General features: G+C 37.9%; 1 protein-coding gene across 1 annotated transcript in view; it reads left to right on the top strand.

Annotated features, from left to right (window-relative positions):
• Positions 1 to 19,047, top strand: part of ATP8B1 (ATPase phospholipid transporting 8B1) — a 101,199-nt gene that overhangs the window by 35,874 nt on the left and 46,278 nt on the right. Inside the window, exons 5-18 of the mRNA XM_075128396.1 lie at positions 2,193 to 2,291; positions 2,377 to 2,438; positions 2,935 to 3,007; positions 3,120 to 3,190; positions 5,751 to 5,833; positions 8,157 to 8,315; positions 8,657 to 8,745; positions 9,579 to 9,769; positions 10,811 to 11,019; positions 12,761 to 12,804; positions 12,996 to 13,152; positions 15,996 to 16,184; positions 17,088 to 17,200; positions 17,876 to 18,040. Coding sequence (XP_074984497.1) covers positions 2,193 to 2,291; positions 2,377 to 2,438; positions 2,935 to 3,007; positions 3,120 to 3,190; positions 5,751 to 5,833; positions 8,157 to 8,315; positions 8,657 to 8,745; positions 9,579 to 9,769; positions 10,811 to 11,019; positions 12,761 to 12,804; positions 12,996 to 13,152; positions 15,996 to 16,184; positions 17,088 to 17,200; positions 17,876 to 18,040 — 1,704 coding nt within the window. The remainder of the gene's footprint in view (positions 1 to 2,192; positions 2,292 to 2,376; positions 2,439 to 2,934; positions 3,008 to 3,119; positions 3,191 to 5,750; positions 5,834 to 8,156; positions 8,316 to 8,656; positions 8,746 to 9,578; positions 9,770 to 10,810; positions 11,020 to 12,760; positions 12,805 to 12,995; positions 13,153 to 15,995; positions 16,185 to 17,087; positions 17,201 to 17,875; positions 18,041 to 19,047) is intronic.

Raw genomic sequence — 19,047 nt, 5'->3', positions numbered from 1 at the left:
GAGTCAGGGAGAATGTGCGGAGCCATGGATGCTACTTTTAAATTCTCCATCTCTGGATGCATGGTGCACATGCATAAGCCCTCCGTGGAACACAGATAGGGACCACACATCTTAAAGAACTTGAGTTATAGGTAAGTAACTTCCTCTTCCAGAACTGGCATATGAGACTGCCAGTTCTGAGAATTTTTAATAAATCTGTCCTTTATGGGGGTTGTACCATATGACTGGAGAATGCTAATATCATCCCTGTATTTAAGAAATGGGGGGGGGGGAAGTGATCAGGGCAATTACAGACCTGTTAATCTGATCTCCGTAGTATGCAAGGCTTTAGAACAAATGGTGAAGGAAAAAATAATTTAAATTCATAGAAGTAAATAATAAAGGGGATGTAATGCAATGTGTGTTTACCAAAAGTAGATCGTTCCAGAATAACCTTTTCTGAAGAAAAAACTTTTCCTTTTTTCCTCCCTTTTTTTCTTTTAAGATAAGGGAAGTGCAGTAGCTCTAATATCCTTGGACTTCAGTAAAAGCATATGGCATGGTATCACGTGGGAAATCGTTAGTTAAATGTGAGAAGATGGGGATTAGCACAAGAGTTGTAAGGTGGAGAAGGTAACAGGTTGTGCTGAAAGGTGAACTATCAGATTGGAGGAAGGTTACTAGTAGAATTCCTCAGAGATCTGTCTTGGGACCAATTTTAGGATATACTTTTGTTAATGACCTTGTCACAAAAAATAGGAGGGTGCTAATGAAGTTTGCTGATACAAAGGTGGGAGGCATCACCAATACACAGGAGGATCAGAATATTATATAGGAAGATCTGGGTGACCTTGAAGACTGGAGTGGATGAAATTCAATAATTCAAAGGGCAAGGTCTAGTAAGTATTTCTGCTGCAAGCTGGAGACTCATCATTTGGAAGTGACAAAGGGAGAGAGAGACCTAGGTGTGTTGGTCAGTCACAGGATGACTATGAGCCACCAGTGTGATGTGGCTATGAAAAAGGCACATACAATCCTAGGATGTATTAGGTGAGGCATTTCCAGTAGAAATAGAAAAGTATTAATTCGTTGTACAAGGCACTGGTAAGACCTTACTTGGAACACCGTGTACAATTCTGGTCTCTCATGTTCAAGAAAGATTAATTTAAACTGAAACGGGCAAAGAAGAGCTATTTGGATGATCATGGGGAATTGAGAGCTTCTCTTATGAGATGAGACTGGAAGAGCTTGGCTTGTGTAGTCTAGGAAAAAAAGAAGGGTGAGAAAATGTATATGATTGCTCTGTAAAGACATTGGGGGGTAAACACCAGGAAGAGTGAAGAACTATTTAAACTAAAGGGCAAGGTGTTGGCACAAAAGCAAATGGGTGTAAACTGGCCATGAACCAGTTCAGGATGGAAATTAGAAAAAGGTTTCTAACCATCACATGGGATAATGTTCTGGAACAGCCTTCAAGTAGGAGTTGTGGTTGCAAACAACTTAATTGGTTTTAAGAGATCTGGGCACATTGTATGATAGGGTTGCATGTGATATAGAGGGAAGGGATCAACATCCCTCGAGCTCATTTCTGGTTTGTCTCATATTCCTAAAAGCTCTTGCTTCAGGGCTTCAGCTGGCCACATGCAGGGGTCAGGAAGGGATCTCTTTCCCCAGATTGTATTCTGAGGCTTTTTGGTCTCCTTCATCTGAAGCTGGAGATGGGACACTGGGCGCAGTGGGCCAGGGCTCTGAGATGGCCCCGAGCATTCTCTCTCTCTCAGGTGCTTGGCTGGCTGGTGGATCTTGCTCACATGCTCAGAGTCTAACGGGTAACCATATGTGGAGCTGGGAAGGAATTCTTCCCTAGGTTAGATTGGCCATGACTTTGGGTGCTCTTCTCCTTCCTCTGCAGCATGTGGGTGCAGGTCACTTGCCAGGATTATCTGACTCACATAATCATTTCCATGCCATTTCAGGGGACAGAGGCAGGGGTGTCTCAGTCCCTCATATTCTCTGCCTGTGGCACATAATAGTGTAGTTTCCAGTGGGCTGTAATGCTTCGGTCTAATTTCTGTTGTTGGGTTTAGTGTGTAGGTGCTGGGTGGTGCTGGAGGTCTGTGATGTACAGGAGGTCAGACTAGATGATCTGTTGGACCCTTTTGCCACTAAAGTGACTCACCAAGTTGTTCACTGATCTTTGTTCACATTCACAGACAATTCCTCAGATAACGACTTTATCGTGGTATACAACACTACTGCCTTTGCTCTTGGTGCTTGGGATAACTGCAATCAAAGACCTAGTGGATGACATCGTAAGAAATGTTTTCTTAATGTTAAAATTGATAAATTATTTAAATATGTAAGAGTAAACATACTCCTTTTTCCTGTCCCCTTAAGGCTCGCCATAGAATGGATAACGAAATTAATAATCGGACATGTGATGTTATGAGGGATGGAAGGTATTGTAAAGTTTTGCTTTAACTTTGAAAGTAATGTTTTTACTAGTTACTGATTACTTCTGCAGAACTTCAATTGTAGATTATATTGTACATTTAGATTGCAGTTCTCCACTGTTTATCCACTTGTATGTGTAACTCCTATTAACAATTAAAGTTAATTGTCTACATCCAATCCCTTGTAGTTTGAAAGAACAGTCTCATAAAAACAAAAAAACCCCAGCACTGAGTCTGTGTCAAGCGTGAGTTTTGGGGAAAGAGGCGGAAATATTCATGTGTGTTAAATGATGAAGCTTGCCTGCATTGCAGTTCTTAAGAATTTCAGTCATCAGGAACTGATTGAATAAGGAATGTTTCTCTCCTGAGATATAAGGCTCTTCTACTCTGACAGTGAGGAAGTCTGCTAGGGAAGATGCCATACGCTTCAAGATGATGTATAATTTATGTCTATCCTATCCAAAATGAATCCTACTAATCTTAAAAAATATTTGACACTTAGGTTCAAAACTGCAAAATGGAAAGATATTCAAGTTGGAGATGTCATTCGTCTGAAGAAAAATGCTTTTGTTCCTGTAAGTGAATGGCCTCATTTTTTTTTTTTTAATAAATTCTTTATTTGTATGGAGTTTGTCTCTGGTGCAATGTTGTTTGGCTTTCATTTATTTACTGTACTGTTTTGACTAGGCTGATATTCTGCTGCTGTCCAGCTCGGAACCTAACAGCCTTTGTTATGTAGAGACAGCTGAACTAGATGGGTAAGGCTCTTTTTACGGGATTTCTTACATGTCATTTTTGGTTTAATGGTGAAAGGGCAGAAGTGTGTGTTGCAGAGATATTATTCCAAAGTAGTGAAATTCTTTAAATTCACTACTTTCAGGGGAAGGGTACCCTGGTGATTAGACCTGGCAAATTTTAAAGTAATTTGTTGTTGTTTCATAAATATTTTAATTTGTACTCTCTCTAAAATGAATGGCTTTTATGAAGTGCAGGTGACCTGGACTCTGCATAATATGGATCTCTCGTGTGATATGCTGGAGTAAATTTTTTCATCTGGCAGTGATTTAGCCACACAATTTCTATTGATCTTGAGGGCCACATGTTTATTCCCTACATTACAACTCTATAAAATCATGTATAGAGTCCGTTTGGATTACAAGACATTGCAGTCAGTGTGTGTTTTGCTCTTTTTCACTAGAGCTCTTAATTTTGTCAGTTGTTTAATTTTAGGTTCTGCTTTATTTACAACAGCTTTCTCAAGCTTAACCACTGCATCAGGAAAGCAGTGGCTTTAAGCATTTATGTCCATCCCACTAACTTTACCATTTGGCATCGTATTAACATCCCATCCCATCCCCCACCCGACCCCCAACAACAGCAGTTAAAAGATGAGCAGCCATAGGCAAACACTGTGGAAAATTACAGCTGCACTGATCTTGTGAAATGTACTGGAAAAAGAGACATTCAGGGAACCTCTAAAAACGGAAATTTACAAATCACTAGTTGCTGCTTTTAATATGAGTCTAAAGATAATCTCTTGAACCCTTGTAAAATGAATGAGGTAGGGGAAGAAACAATGTGTAAAAAGCTTTTTTTACACAGTGCCTTTCCACTTTTTTCCTTTTGGCGATGAAATACTATTAATACAGGGTTATAATAAACTAAAACCAATTTTTCTGAATTTTATTTTGTAATATCAAGACATAATAGTACATGCACAGATGTAACCTAATCCACTTATTTGGAAACAGCACTTTGTGCTGACAGTGCCTCTGAGGTGAGAAATCACAAAGCAACAAGGCACATCCTGGTGTTCGTTGTGGCTGAAGTGAATATTGCACCATTTGAGACTCTCCTTGTTTGAACTCTGAGGTGTTTGTTCTGTCTTTAAATTATTCCATTGAGAAATGTAAATAAGAGTTGAAGATTTTGTCAAAGCTTTCCCACTTTGGGTCTATTTTTCTACAAGTAGTGTATAACTGGGTTATTTTTACTGTGTTGCTGCCCCGGGGTACCCAGGGTTGTGAGGCATGTGACCATTACATGCCTTTATCATGAAGCAGTTTTGTCTGCGCCTGCCGTGGATCAGCTCCCTGGAACCAGCAGCCCCTGGCAGCAGCAAATCTTGCTTTTTCTGCCTGGGTAATGACAGGCACCCACCAGCCCGGAATACACGGAGCTTTGCCTGCAGCATCCCCAGCCCCTTATCCACTAAACACTCACAGGATTACCAGGCCTGCTATTTCCAAGGAAACACTATACACTAGCTTGTCAGATTCAGCTTGGGACCAGCACTTTGCTCCAAACCACAGCACTTACATTTATTCTTGTTTTCCAAATGAATATATCTGTTATTTAATAAAGATTGAAGTGATAGTGGGTAAGAATACTGGAAACAAATGGGTACATATAAAAAAATCTTAATGTGCTTTGTAGAGACTAAACTTAACTAACAATTTACTTTCTTGTCCAAATAAGTTTATCTCACCCAGTGTTTTCAGCTAAGCCTTGTTGAGACCCCTCTTTCATGAAACAAAATCACTGTCCTTTTACTTCCTCAGTGAACGGTACCCAGGGAACTCCCCTGTTCCCCCAGGTACACTCAAGCAAACCTTTGATGTACACCTCCAGATAGGATTTCCTCCTACCTGCTGCTTTTCTCTTCCTGTTAGTTTCTTTCTGAAGTCCTCATGATCCTTCCTTTGCATTCCATTCAGAGTAATCATAGGAGACCCTTTGTGAACAAGACCATTCTCAATTTATTTATAAACCTACAGATAAACATCTAATGTCTGACAGAAAACCTATTTTTCACCTTTGCTGATGACCAGCACCTTGATACAGATTTTAAGAATATATTTTGAGTATATACTCACTCCTTACATAGTACCTGTACATACATTTCACAATGCTATTGTGACCAGAGCAACACCAGCTTTCATTTGAGACCTCGAGTGACATTCTTTGGTGAACTAGAAAGTACATATCAGACTCGGAAGAGTCCTATAATCGTTCTGCACCCCCTTGCCAGTTGGCACTGCGAGGTTCTTGGCTCACATTTCCTTATTTACAGTGAACGTAAGTCAATCAGTAGTTCCATTATGGACAGAAATGAGCAAGCTTTCTTGTTAGAATTACTTGTGCAATTCGTGGGAATTTCAAATGCACTCATGTAATGTTTGCAAATGTGCTATTTTACCATTTTCTCAAAGTGGGTGTGCACAGATAATAGCTACATATGTATGTGTGTGTGTTTGTGTTACTTCAAATTTTCCTCCTTTTTCCAGATTTTAGTAACATCATTTTTTTTTCTTTTAGTGAAACTAACTTAAAGTTCAAAATGTCACTTGAGATAACAGACAGATATCTCCAAGAAGAAAGTGCAATGGCAGAATTTGATGGTTTGTGCAAACACTTTATTCTCATTACAGTTGCTCAAATGTAGCTTGAATAACTTACAGTTAAACAAAATGTAGAGCTCAGACTGGGCTGTTGGTAATATGTATGTGGTTCTATTTTTATGCCAGTGTGCAGTACAAGTAACTGGTTTGACTGAAAATTGTATTTTGCTCAGCAATACAATCTGAAAGACTAGATTTTGTATCATGGACATTCTGGGGTATGTTGATGAGTGGAGAGAAAGGAGATCCTAAACTAGCATTTCCATTCCTATGTTTTCTGTGAAAAAACAAATGTTTTATATTGGGAACCTGTAGAGTAGTTTCTATTCCTCTTAATATTAAACATAATTTTAACTGTGCAAACATAAAGTGCATTTTATTTTTAAAATTTCACATTCCCTCCTGTTGGGACCTGAGATAGAACTGTATTTCTTTACTAAAATTCTCTAGCAATCCTATACTTTATACTTCAAAGAAAAAAAATTCAAACAAATTTACAGCAAATATGGATAAAAAATGCTAAAAATTCTCACAATCTGGATAAAGTTCAGATTGCAATATTCAATCAATCATATTTTTTGTTCACTTACATTTGTAGAAACAGAAATTTTTGTGTTCATAAACATATCAGAATCCAAAATTTCAAGACTAGCTGAATTCCATTTTCAGATGGAAGCAGAAATACCACATGACATGAAGTGACCAATCATAACTTACACAATAGTAATAAAAGTAACAAAGTCCACAAGACCGACAATAAATTAAAATATATGAATTGTAGTTGTAGCCATGTCGGTCCCAAGATATTAGAGAGACAAGGTGAATGAGGTAACACAGTCTTTGGACCAACTTGTATTGGTGAGAAAGACAAGCTTTCAAGCCACACAGAGCACTTCTTCAGGTCTGGAAAAGGTACTCCCACTGTCACAGCAAAATGCAAGGTAGAACAGCTTGTTTAGCATAAGTAATCATCACATATTGCAATGGACCAGTCAAGGCAGAGTGGTCCATTAACATTTCTGCAGACCTAGGACAAAAAGATATATACCCCAAACACATTGCCAAACTCATCCTTTCCATCCTCACCCATAACAATTTTACATTCAACAACAAACACTTTGCTCAAACCATGGGAACAGCAATGGGTACCAAGATGGCTCCCCAATATGCCAACCTCTTGATGGGCCAACTTACAGTATGTGCTAACTACTTATGCTAAACAATCTGTTCCACATTGCATTTTGCTGTGATGCTGGGAGTACCTTTCCCAGACCTGAAGAAGAGCTGTGTGTGACTCAAAAGGTTGGTCTGGTCTACACTACAGACTTACATCAGTATAACTATGTCACTCAGGGGTGTAAAAAATCCATACCCCGTAACGATATAGTTATACCGACCTAACCCCCAGTGTAGACAGTGCTGTGTCAGCGAGAGAGCTTCTCCTATCAACATAGCTACTGCCTCTCAGGGAGGTGAATTAACTGTGCTGACAGGAGAGCTCTCTCCTGTTGGTATAGAGCATCTTCACTGAAGCGCTACAGTGGCAGCTGTGCTGATGCAGTGTGTTAAGTGTAGACCTGCCCCTTGTTTCTCTCACCAACAGAAGTTGATCCTATCAAAGTTATTACCTCACGTACCTTGACTCTATAATAAGCTACAATGTCTAATTAAAAGCTTTAGGCCAAAAGGTTACCAAAAAAACCTTCAGAGATCTCAACATTGTTCATGTAGCTTGCAAACAAGGGAAAAAGGCCAAAAGATTCAAATTTGGAAGAATATCTTTACCACATGCGTGTTATCAGCATGGCAATGTATTTTTCTTGTTGGGTCCTTGCCACTTAAGTCTCAAAAGCAAAATAGCATCAAATACTGAATAATAGCCTCAGTCTGGAGTGTAAGAGATCCAGTAAGAGAGAAACCTACATTCCTCTCCCATGTTGACCACCTTCACTGTTAAGGAAATACTAAAGTAAAGATATTGGCTGAAAGTCTGCTTAACTGAGGGCTGAATACAATATGCCACTTGTAGCAAGAAAATAGTTCTGCTGTATACTGTGTATTTGTAGTCTGCAGATGAACTTAAAAGTAAAATACCAATGGATTCACCATATTCAACATTTTTGGCAATATAGCGTTGAATATCTGCACTCAAATTTTCAAACAAATGTTTCATTCAGAACTTTTGCTTTTAAATGCTTTACTTTTTGTAACAGAATCCAATGCTGTTCCTGTAAAAGGACTAAAGTAAAATCCTGTATAGTATTTCATAACATATCAATTGGTATTGATCATTACATCTATTTAATTTTAATATTTTTATTAGGTTTTATTGAATGCGAAGAACCCAATAATCGACTAGATAAGTTTACAGGAACATTATTCTGGAGAAGCAGGACTTATCCATTGGATGCTGATAAAATTTTGTTGCGTGGCTGTAAAATCAGGAATACAGACTTCTGCCATGGAGTGGTCATATTTGCAGGTATTTATATAACAAATAGAAGTATATGAAATAAGTACAGCAAGGTCACTGGGTAAAAGCTGTGTCCCAGAGCTATCCAGCATAGGCACTTCCATTAACTTCAACTGAAGCTCTTGTGTGAAGGATAGATCTCTGAACACCCCACGTTTAAAAGGTGCAAAATCTTCAATTCCAGTTGTTTCCTGTATCAGAGTCCTGACTTGACAGCACTCGGCACTCTACAGGATCAGACCCTATGTCTGCAAACTTACAAGATCTAGTACACTTTTTTATGAAATGATATCCACACTTGATGTCTGTCTTTTTATTTTTATTAATTTTGTTTGTTTGGGTTTTTTTAGGAGGAGACACAAAAATAATGAAAAACAGCGGAAAGACCAGATTTAAAAGGACTAAAATTGACTCTCTCATGAACTACATGGTTTACACGGTAACAGACTTTGATTGGGTTTTTTAACTCTATTATATTTTTGGAGTTCATACTGTATAGTTGTGAATGTTGTCCTGTTGTGCCTAGTTTCAGTTATCATTATCCATAGTGCGACATGCTATCAGGTATGTTCAGGCCCAAATTTAGGCACTAACCTTGCAAGTTCCACATGGGTGGATCCCACTTTGTGGTTATACACTCAATGAAGTCAGTGGGCTTTGTGTCAGTGATAGACCTGCCTTTCTGGAACAGCAAGTAAGGTTGAGGCCTTATTATAAAGGAAAACAATTACAAAGTGAGTAAACAAACTTTCATTGAATGGTGTTGTTTTTAAAAAATGCTCATTTTTTATTTTAAAATTAATTTAAACATTTCACCTGCAATGTTATAAACTTGGGCTAAGTTAGACTTGAACTAAAACCAAAAAAAATTGGCCCCCAGGCACTTCGATGCTGCTAGTTTTGTTTCCAAACTGAATTAAAGTGCAACAATCAAGCTATCTGCATATAGTAAAATGTGAAAATTAGACTGTAAAAACTTCTTCAATTCAAACACAGGTCAATTTCGGGAAAAATCTGTCATAGGTAAGGACGTAGTGTCCTTGTAATTATTAATATCTTGACAAATGTCCTTTTTTTTTAAAACGGAATTTTCAAGGGAAAGGTTGCCCTAGTAGATCTGTTTTTCCTTTTATTGAATAACTACTAAGAATATGGCTCATGAGAATCTTCATATGGCTCATGAGAATCTTCATAGAGGTCAAGGTTGGGAATCCAGCCTAGCAAATAAGGCCATTGATTTACAAAGAACACTCTTGGCACTTTATGTTCTAGATCTTTGTTGTATTGATCCTCCTGTCAGCTGGCCTTGCTATTGGACACACTTACTGGGAGCAGCAGATTGGCAATACTTCTTGGTACCTCTATGATGGTGAAGACTACAGCCCTCCGTACCGTGGCTTCCTTAATTTTTGGGGCTACATCATTGTTCTTAACACCATGGTTCCCATTTCTCTCTATGTGAGGTAACTAAATCTCTTTAAAAACAAACTTGAAAATGTGGTGGGTCTGGAGTAAAATTAACTGTATTTCCATTTGATAAGGTTTCCTCCAATCCCCCTGTTCCCAAAAAGATGATGATTGTTCTTTTCCTCTTATGGATATTTTCAAAGGAAGGTGAGCCATACTGTGTGTCACTAGGATGTACAAATCTTGACTGAAAGATGCAAAATTAATGTTAAAAACACTTGGCCTCTTTAATAAATTAAATATTGTGTGGTGGTAAATTTCAAACATAAACAAATCGCTTCTTCAATATTCAAACAACGTACAGCGATAGGCCAGATCCTGAAAGAATTTACTTCTGTGTGTAGCTAATTCTGTACAGTCCTATAACAAACTGTATGGAAGAAGCTGCTTACAGGATTAGGCCCTATGTTGAATTTTTTCATATGTTCTATGTTCAGCTTTTTTAAGACCGAGAACTGGCTCACACTTCATGTTTTACTGAAAAGTACTTTGAGTTTTGTGTGTCAGTCTAGTATTCAGTTAGCCCCCAAGATGATGTCTACTTTGTATTTAAATTTTACTACTGAATATAGTTTTTTTTTTTCTCCAGTGGTGGTAATATGGGATCACCTTTGACATGGTCCATTTGGGGTCTCTTATCTGACTCGTACTAGGCTGTTAAACTGAGCTGTGCACTTTGAATTGATTGTTTTGAGTAGCTTGTATCCTGGGTGAGTTTTTGGAAATAAACTAGCTCCTTTATGACAGGTTTCAGAGTAGCAGCCGTGTTAGTCTGTATTCGCAAAAAGAAAAGGAGTACTTGTGGCACCTTAGAGACTAAAATTTGTTAGTCTCTAAGGTGCCCCAAGTACTCCTTTTCTTTTAGCTCCTTTATATAATTTCTAAATATTAACACATCTGATAACATGGGTTTATTTGCTCTATTGGTGTCCTTGAAAATTCATTCAGAACTCAATAGATCTATATAATGTCTTTGCATTTTAATGTATAGCAACCTGTTAATGGTATGATCTTGCTGTTGTGTTTTACTCAATTAGTGTTGAAGTGATTCGTTTGGGCCAAAGCTATTTTATAAACTGGGATCTGCAAATGTATTACCCTGAAAAGGATACACCTGCTAAGGCCCGAACCACCACTCTGAATGAACAGCTTGGACAAATCCACTACATATTCTCGGATAAGACAGGAACGCTTACACAGAACATCATGGCATTCAAAAAATGCTGCATAAATGGACAAACATATGGTAAGTACATAAGAACACAAGAACAGCCATACTGGGTCAGACCAAAGGTCCATCTAGCCCAGTATCCTTTCTTCCGACAGTGGCCAATGCCAGATGCCCCAGAGGGAATGAACACAACAGGTTAATGATCAAGTGATCCATCCCTTGTCACCCATTCCCAGCTTCTGGCAAACAGAGGCTAGGGACACCATCCCTGCAAGTCTGGGTCATTGCTAACTATTACGCCTCTCTACTGACAACTGTTTTTCAATCTTAACTGTTGCATGCCCACTATATTAAGTACTTATTTGTTAATGCAGTTCAGTGACACAAGTGTGTTCCGCTGTGAGAATTCTGACATTCTCAACCCCCAAAATATAAAGGGTATGGTACCTTTTTGCTTCTACAAGGACAGAGATCCAGCTGGTTCTGAGGGATGAACATGAGATTGCCTCTTCCAAAACATTTTCTCCCTTGTTCCACTCTCCACACTCCCAGCTTGCGTGTAGTAGACAGAAGGGCAGGGATGGGGGCAGATGGCTATGGGAAATGGGCACTTTGCACACTAACCCCACTGAACACTTTGTGGCTATGTTAATGATGATCCAATCAGCATTAACTCACCCACTCTGGACTCTAGAATTCTCCATTTCGGGGGAGCTAATTGGTGGGCAGAGGGGTGAGCAGTACAATTTCTGAAGGAGCTTTACAGAGGGAGCAGAAAAAGGGACCACACGCCATTATGCTGGTTCCCAGTCTCAATGAGTGTGGTCTGTGCCTGTCTAGTTAAGCTGGTTGGAACACTTTTGGCTAATAGCATATTTTGACAAAATGATAGTTTTGTAAAAGCTGAAATATTTTGTGGCGATGTATCTGTTTTGATTTAAGTTTTTCGTCAAGAAGGGAGAAGGAGAGAGAGACACTTTAACCTGGTGGCTATGGCAGTGGCCTGGGATGTGGGAGACCCAGATTCAAGATCCTACTCTGCCTGGTTCAGAGTGATCTGAGATGAAAACTCTGCCTGATTCGGTTCCTGTGAGGAACAAAAACATATTTAAAAGTTGTCATGAATGCAATTGTCATCCTCTGGCCAGCTCTGGTACATGGGATATGCTGGTTTTACTTCTTGCTTCACCTGCAGGGTGCAGTTGTGCCAGTTTTGGTTAAACTTTCCTGACTAAATGATTGCTGCTAAAGTTATTCAGAATCGGGGCTGGGGGGTTGCTGTTGCTGTTGTTTTTTTTAGCCATTTTTAAAAGAGCCATAGCATAAAAAATTTTTATAGCTGGTATTTAAGTCAATGCTGAGTAGAAATGATTGGAAATTTTGCCAAAGGAAAATTCTGTCTGTCAGAAAATGCTAATTTGTCAAAAGCAATATGTTTCACTGAAATATGTTGCCTTTCACAAATTCATTTAGAACCAAATTTTGGGGAAAAGATGTTTAAATAAAGTCAAAAGTTCCTTTTTTTTTTTTTTTTACCTTTTTGTAACAGCATGTTTGATCTTTCATTTTGAAACTACTTTTGGTTTAATTTATTATATATTCTAAAATGAAAAGTTAAAATTTGAACAAAATGTTTTAATCAACCCCAAACTAATTTTGTAAACTATTGTGTACTATAAAATGGTGGGTGCCAATATAAAAACCCAGATACACTGAAATGCCCTTTAATTTGTATTCTGTCTACTTTGAGCAATAGACATTGAAATTGTCAGATACCCACCTTTAAGATTTCAGAACAATATTGTTTCCATTACAGGCGAATCCAGGGATGGGTCTGGACAACTTCAAAACCATGAAGAGGTAAGTGAGTTGACTTGTTTCACTAGGAATGTGTTGAAGACATTGGGGCTTTGAGATAAATGTTGAGGTTTATGATTTTATTTATCTTCTAATTTAGGGGATTTTTGCCCCCCATGTAATGTGAGAGGCTTTTATCTAGGCATGAAGTACTTGCATTCACCTCAAATTCTGTTCATTTTTTCCTAATCCAGCAAGTTGATTTTAGCTGGAACATGTATGCTGATGGGAAACTCACGTTTTGTGATCATTATCTGATAGAACAAATTAGAAGTGGAAAGGAGACTGAAGTTCGACAATTCTTTTTTCTGCTTGCAATTTGCCACACGGTAATGGTGGATGCTTCTGATGGTGAGTATTCTGCTTGTGTAGAATGCACACATGGTAGATTCAGTTTTAACATCATTCACACAAGTAAGATAGAACACCTGGCTATTGTATTAATTCTAGGCTAGTGCTTGCGCTAAAGATGCTCATCTCTACATGTGCCAAGAAGTCTCAGATTTAACTTTTGAATTCTCACAATTTTGACATAAATATATATAAAATACCTGCTTCAATAAACATTTTCTGAATCTAAGTTTTACAAATACCAAATACAGAGGACTAGTATTTTCGCAGTATTACACTTCACTTTATGGAAACCTGTATTTGGTGTACAGAGTTTCAAAAGCATTAACACCAAATAAAGGGTAAAATAAACACACAGGTATAAGAACAGATTTTACATACACATATGTAATTTCACAAACTTGAAGTTTATCTTCAGTGGGACAACTTGGTGTATAAACAGCTAAGTATTTGTTTATGTGCTGGTATGATTGGAACTATAGATGCTTTTCTCCTTCAGTAAATGTGCTTTTTCCCTCACAATGGTTCTAATATATGCACAAATATATACAGTGCCCTAGAGGACTAAGTTGAATAAAGAGGAATGTTGAGCTTTACAATCTGAAGAATGAATAAAGGTTAAGGGTGCAGATGGGTGGCTGTGGGGAGAAGTGGTAAACTGTGGAAGCAAGGATAAAAGTCTGAGTCCAAACATACTCTGTATGCAAAAGGAGGGGACAAAGTGCTGAATTTTCCAGCCACTCTGTTGTCCTGGTCTTATATGAATTCAACAACTAGATTAAGATCAAGAAGGATGTGGATAAATTGCAGAGGGTTCACAGAAGAGCCAGGAGAATGGTTAAAAGGTAAACAAACATACTTATAGAGCGAGAGATTCAAGCAGCTCTATCTGTTTAGCATAACAAAGAGAAGGATTAAAGGGTGACTTTATTACAGTCTATAAATACTTGTGTGGAGACATGAGGAACAAATATTTGATGATGGATTTTTCAGTCTAGCAAAAAAAATTTTAACATGATCCAATGACTGGAAGCTGAAGCTATATACATTCAGACTGGTAATAAGACATCAATTTTTAAATGAGAGCAATTAACCATAAGAGCAATTTACCAAAGATCATGTATGATTTCACCATCACTGGCAATTCTAAAATCAAGATTGAATGTTTTTCTAAAAGTTTTGCACTAGGAATTAATTTGGGGAAGTTCTATGGCCTGTGTTATATAGGAGGTCAGATTAGATGATCACGATGGTCCCTTCTGGCCTTGGAATCCGTGACTTTATTCACTGTAACTTTGTGCCTGTTTTTCTTGGTCTTCTCTAATTAAAGTTAAATTTTTCCAGTGGTTAATGTGACCACGGCTTTCTGTCTTGAGGCTGTTTATCTTCCAAAACGCTGCAGTGAAATAAATGAGAAATTAAGATTCTACAAATAAAGATCACTTGTATGTAACCAAGTTATGTTATCTCCATTTTACTGATGGAGAAGCTGAGGAAGGAGAGGTTCAATGACTTGCCTATTTGAAAGGAGTCCAGGACAGGAATTAAATGAGCTCCCAGATTCTGTCACTCTTTTTTTTTTTTTTTTTTTTTTTAATTAAATCCACAGTAAAAATGTGTCTTGAGTTATACAGAGACATCAAAAGTGTAGATTATTAAACACGCCATATGGCCCTTTATTGCTACAAAGCATGGGGTGTTAAAGTCCCAACTGTCCATGAGGCTAATGAGGGGCTTAGGGATAATGGAAGGACGACAAATGGAAATGAGGATATGGAGGTAGATATTACCACATCCGAGGTAGAAGCCAAACTTGAACAGCTTAATGGGACTATACTGGGGGGCCCAGATAATCTTCATCCAAGAATATTACCGTTATTCAAGGCACTGGTGAGACCTCATCTGGAATATTGTGTGCAGTTCTAGTCTCCCATGTTTAAGAAGGATGAATTCAAACTGGAACGGGTACAGAGAAGGGCTACTAGGATGATCTGAGGAATGGAAAACCTGTCTTATGAAAGGAGACTCAAAGAGCTTGGCTTGTTTAGTCTAGCCAAAAGAAGCCTGAGAGGAGATATGATTGCTCTCTCTAAATATATCAGAGGAATAAATACCATGGAGGGAGAAGAATTATGTAAGCTCAGTACCAAAGTGGACACAAGAACAAATGGATATAAACTGGCCATCAGGAAGCTTAGACTTGAAATTAGATGAAGGTTTCTAACCATCAGAGGAGTGAAGTTCTGGAACAGCCTTCCAAGGGAAGCTTCAAGACTAAGCTTGATAAGTTTATGGAAGGGATGATATGATGGGATAGCCTAATTTTGGCAATTAATTGATCTTCAACTATTAGTGGTAGATATGCCCAATGGCCTGTGATGGGATGTTAGATAAAGTGGGATCTGAGTTACTACAGAGAATTCTTTCCTGGGTGTCTGGCTGGTGAGTCTTGCCCACATGTTCAGGGTTTAGCTGATTGCCATACATGGGGTTGGGAAGGAATTTTCCTTCAGGGCAGATTGGAAGAGGCCCTGGAGGTTTTTCTCCTTCCTGTGCAGCATGGGGCAGGGTCACTTGCTGGAGGATTCTCTGCACCTTGAAGTCTTTAAACCACGATTTGAGGACTTCAATAGCTCAGACATAGGTTAGGGGTTTGTTACGGGAACGGATGGGTGAGATTCTGTGGCCTGCGTTGTGCAGGAGGTCAGACTAGACCATCGTAATCGTCCCTTCTGACCTTAAAGTCTATGATTCTGTGATTCTATAAATGCAGCACACTAGACGAGGGCATCAGTTACTAAAATATACTATGGCTTTCTTCCCTTTTCACTCTTTTAATATAGGTCAGCTCAACTATCAAGCAGCCTCCCCAGATGAAGGAGCCTTAGTAACAGCAGCCAGAAACTTTGGATTTGTTTTTCTTTCACGAACACAGAATACTATTACTATAAGTGAGATGGGGATTGAAAGAACTTATGATGTTCTTGCTATCTTGGATTTCAACAGTGATAGAAAACGAATGTCTGTTATTGGTAAGCTGATCTCGAAAAAGCTTTCTTTTTAGAGACCCCTAAAGAAAAACTCTCTAAACCAGTAGAATGGAGGTAGAACACTGTGCTGTTATGGTTGTCTTTGGCAAAATGGCTGGTTATATGGTGGTGGCTAATCTGTATTTCCAGCTGCTAAATTGCTTTAAATGAAACTGAAATACACAGAAGGCTTTTCTAACCTTACTCTAATTGGAATGGATATGAGCAACACATCTTGAAGAACAACAGTTACAAGAGAGGAGTAACCGTTTTGTTTGCATGCTGAAGTGTTATCTCACTTAAAAGTAATGAACAGTTTTTTAGTTTTGATCTTAGTTTCTTCTATAGCACATGAAGTTTAAATTCACTAAAACAATTTCAGTAGTGGACTATCAGACAATATCAAATTCAGGTTTAGTTTAGTTTATTGCGAGTGCAGGCACACTGTAACATATCTTCACTGTAGTCTCTCTCTCTCCTGTCCTTGTGAGCAAATTGTGTTTTGATGTTTTTAAAAAATGCTCTCAAAACACAGTTCTTACAAATTTCAATACCTTGTTCATTCGCAGCAGGGCTGGAGGAGGAAATGATGTGTTTGTGAACCAAAATTAAGCTGTTGAGCCACATCAAAGAGCTTATACCAGTATAAGAGAGAAACTTGATTTAGTAATTCTAACTCTAGGCATACCAGCCTTGAATGTCTCTTCCTGTTTAAAGAAGTTGTGTGTTGGTTGACCTGTTTTTTAACCTTCAGTTCTCTGATGGAATATTTCAGGTTCTCTAATTTTAAAAAAGATCTTCCTGATGACATAATAGCAAGACACAAAAGTCTGATCAGTAATTTATCCTTTATTACATCTGCTCTTTGGGTTCTTTTGTTTGTTTTTTTTCCCTTCTCTGATTTAGTAAAAGAACCAGGTGGAAACATTAGACTTTACTGTAAAGGAGCTGATACAGTAATTTATGAACGTTTGCATCCAGTGAATCGTCAGAGACAGATTACACAGGAAGCACTAGATGTAAGTTTTGCTTTTTAAAATTTCATTTTTAACATGGGTAAAACTAAGCTACCTACAACTGCATTGAATTGACTTATTTCTATTTTGCTAAACAATTCTGAAAAATATAGCTCCATAGTACTATTAGATCAAAGTTTTCAAAAAAGCTGAATAGCAGCCAAAACAACTTACCTTGCTGCTACGAGATGTTCTGATGTTTGAAATCATAATGTGATTTCCCCCCCCCCCTTTTTTTTCTTTTTAATGGAATTGTATCTTAAATGTTTGCATTGTACATATGGAAATTAGTTTTTCATTATTTGAGAAACTTGCATGTCACTTCGGACTTTCCCGCTCCGTTCTATTTTTTACTTGTACTTTGCAGCATGTTTTCTAGACCTACCTAGACTGACTGATAAATTGCACTAGGTACTATTACTGGATTGATTGTTTTACATTTTTTCCAAATGATTATAGAATCTTCTGTTTAACACCAGAAGTGAAGGATTAGAATTCTTTCAGGCTGCAGCTCTTCTTTGGATATTCTGCAATGTCCAACTTTCACTATACAGTCTGAGTACAGTAGCAACCAGTGACTGAGTTCTTTCAGATTGACTCGTCAGAGTATGTCTTCTCAACTTCAATTTTAAGCCAATATTGAAATCTATGCAGCTTATTTCTCTTCTTTTTCCACAGATTTTTGCAAATGAGACCTTGAGGACATTATGCCTCTGCTACAAGGACATTAGTCATGATGAATATGAAACATGGAATAAAAAGTTCATGGAAGCTAGTGTAGCTTCAAGTAACCGTGATGAAGCCCTGGATAATGTATATGAAGAAATAGAAAAAAACCTTATTGTAAGTTGTAATATTTTAAATTATAAATGTGTTTTTATTCTTGTCCAATTAGTAGCAGACCATTGTGGAAACTGAATAGTCCTTTTTGATTAGAACATTTGTGAGTGCAATTTTAATTAAGATTTTGTGAGACTACCAAAACTCTCTTGTAGAGAGCTTCAGGGAATGAAGGAAGATGGATTTCTTTGGTTTAGCTTTCACTGGATGTTTTTCCTCCATTCCAAAAAGGCGGCTAGTATCTCTGTAGTGCTAGCTCAGAAATAAGTTGTATTAAAAAAAGTTCAGGTTTTAAAATTTGGGAGATAAACAGCTATCTGCTATGTCGGTAACTACACGACAAATAATTTGCAAAAGGGGAACCTTGCTATAGCTGTTCAAAGGTTATTTCATCCTTAAAGCTCTGAAATACTTCTAGTATTAAATTTACCTCCACTCTGTGTGATGAAACTGGTTAGTATGCTATGGGGTAATTTGCCTTCATTTGAAGGATTGAGTATTGCTTAATGTGCCTGACACAGGGGGTGAGACTAGATGAACCAAACAGTCTGATCAAGATACGTCACTCAGATAACTCTAATTGGGTATATTCCAGACCAATTCATAAGAAGCAAGAGTATAAATTGCAAATAGCATTTAAATAAACAAAGTTCTCATCACAGTCATTGTGAAGATTTTTTTTTTTTTTAAAGAAACACAATACCCTGGGCCAAATCAGGCTCTATTGCATTGGCAAATGCTATTGACTTTACAAGAGTTTCTCTGGGGTAATTAGAGAGTAGAAATTTGCCATCTGAAGTATACTGAGGAAAAGTTTATTGTTAAAATGATTTGGTCAACTGTGAATTACAGGATAATCATACTGTTAACTGCTGATTTTCCATTTGAGCCTGCAATATATGTTGGATTGCTTTTCTAAAAATTGACTATAGATCAGAGTGTTGGAATACCATCTCAGTCATGCAGCCCAGTTTGCAACAGTATTGTTGTGGGAATCTTTTACAGTAAAT

Source organism: Caretta caretta, chromosome 5 (assembly GCF_965140235.1).
Source record: "Caretta caretta isolate rCarCar2 chromosome 5, rCarCar1.hap1, whole genome shotgun sequence".
NCBI classification, from domain to species: domain Eukaryota; kingdom Metazoa; phylum Chordata; order Testudines; family Cheloniidae; genus Caretta; species Caretta caretta.
This window is presented reverse-complemented; position numbering and strand designations above follow the sequence as displayed.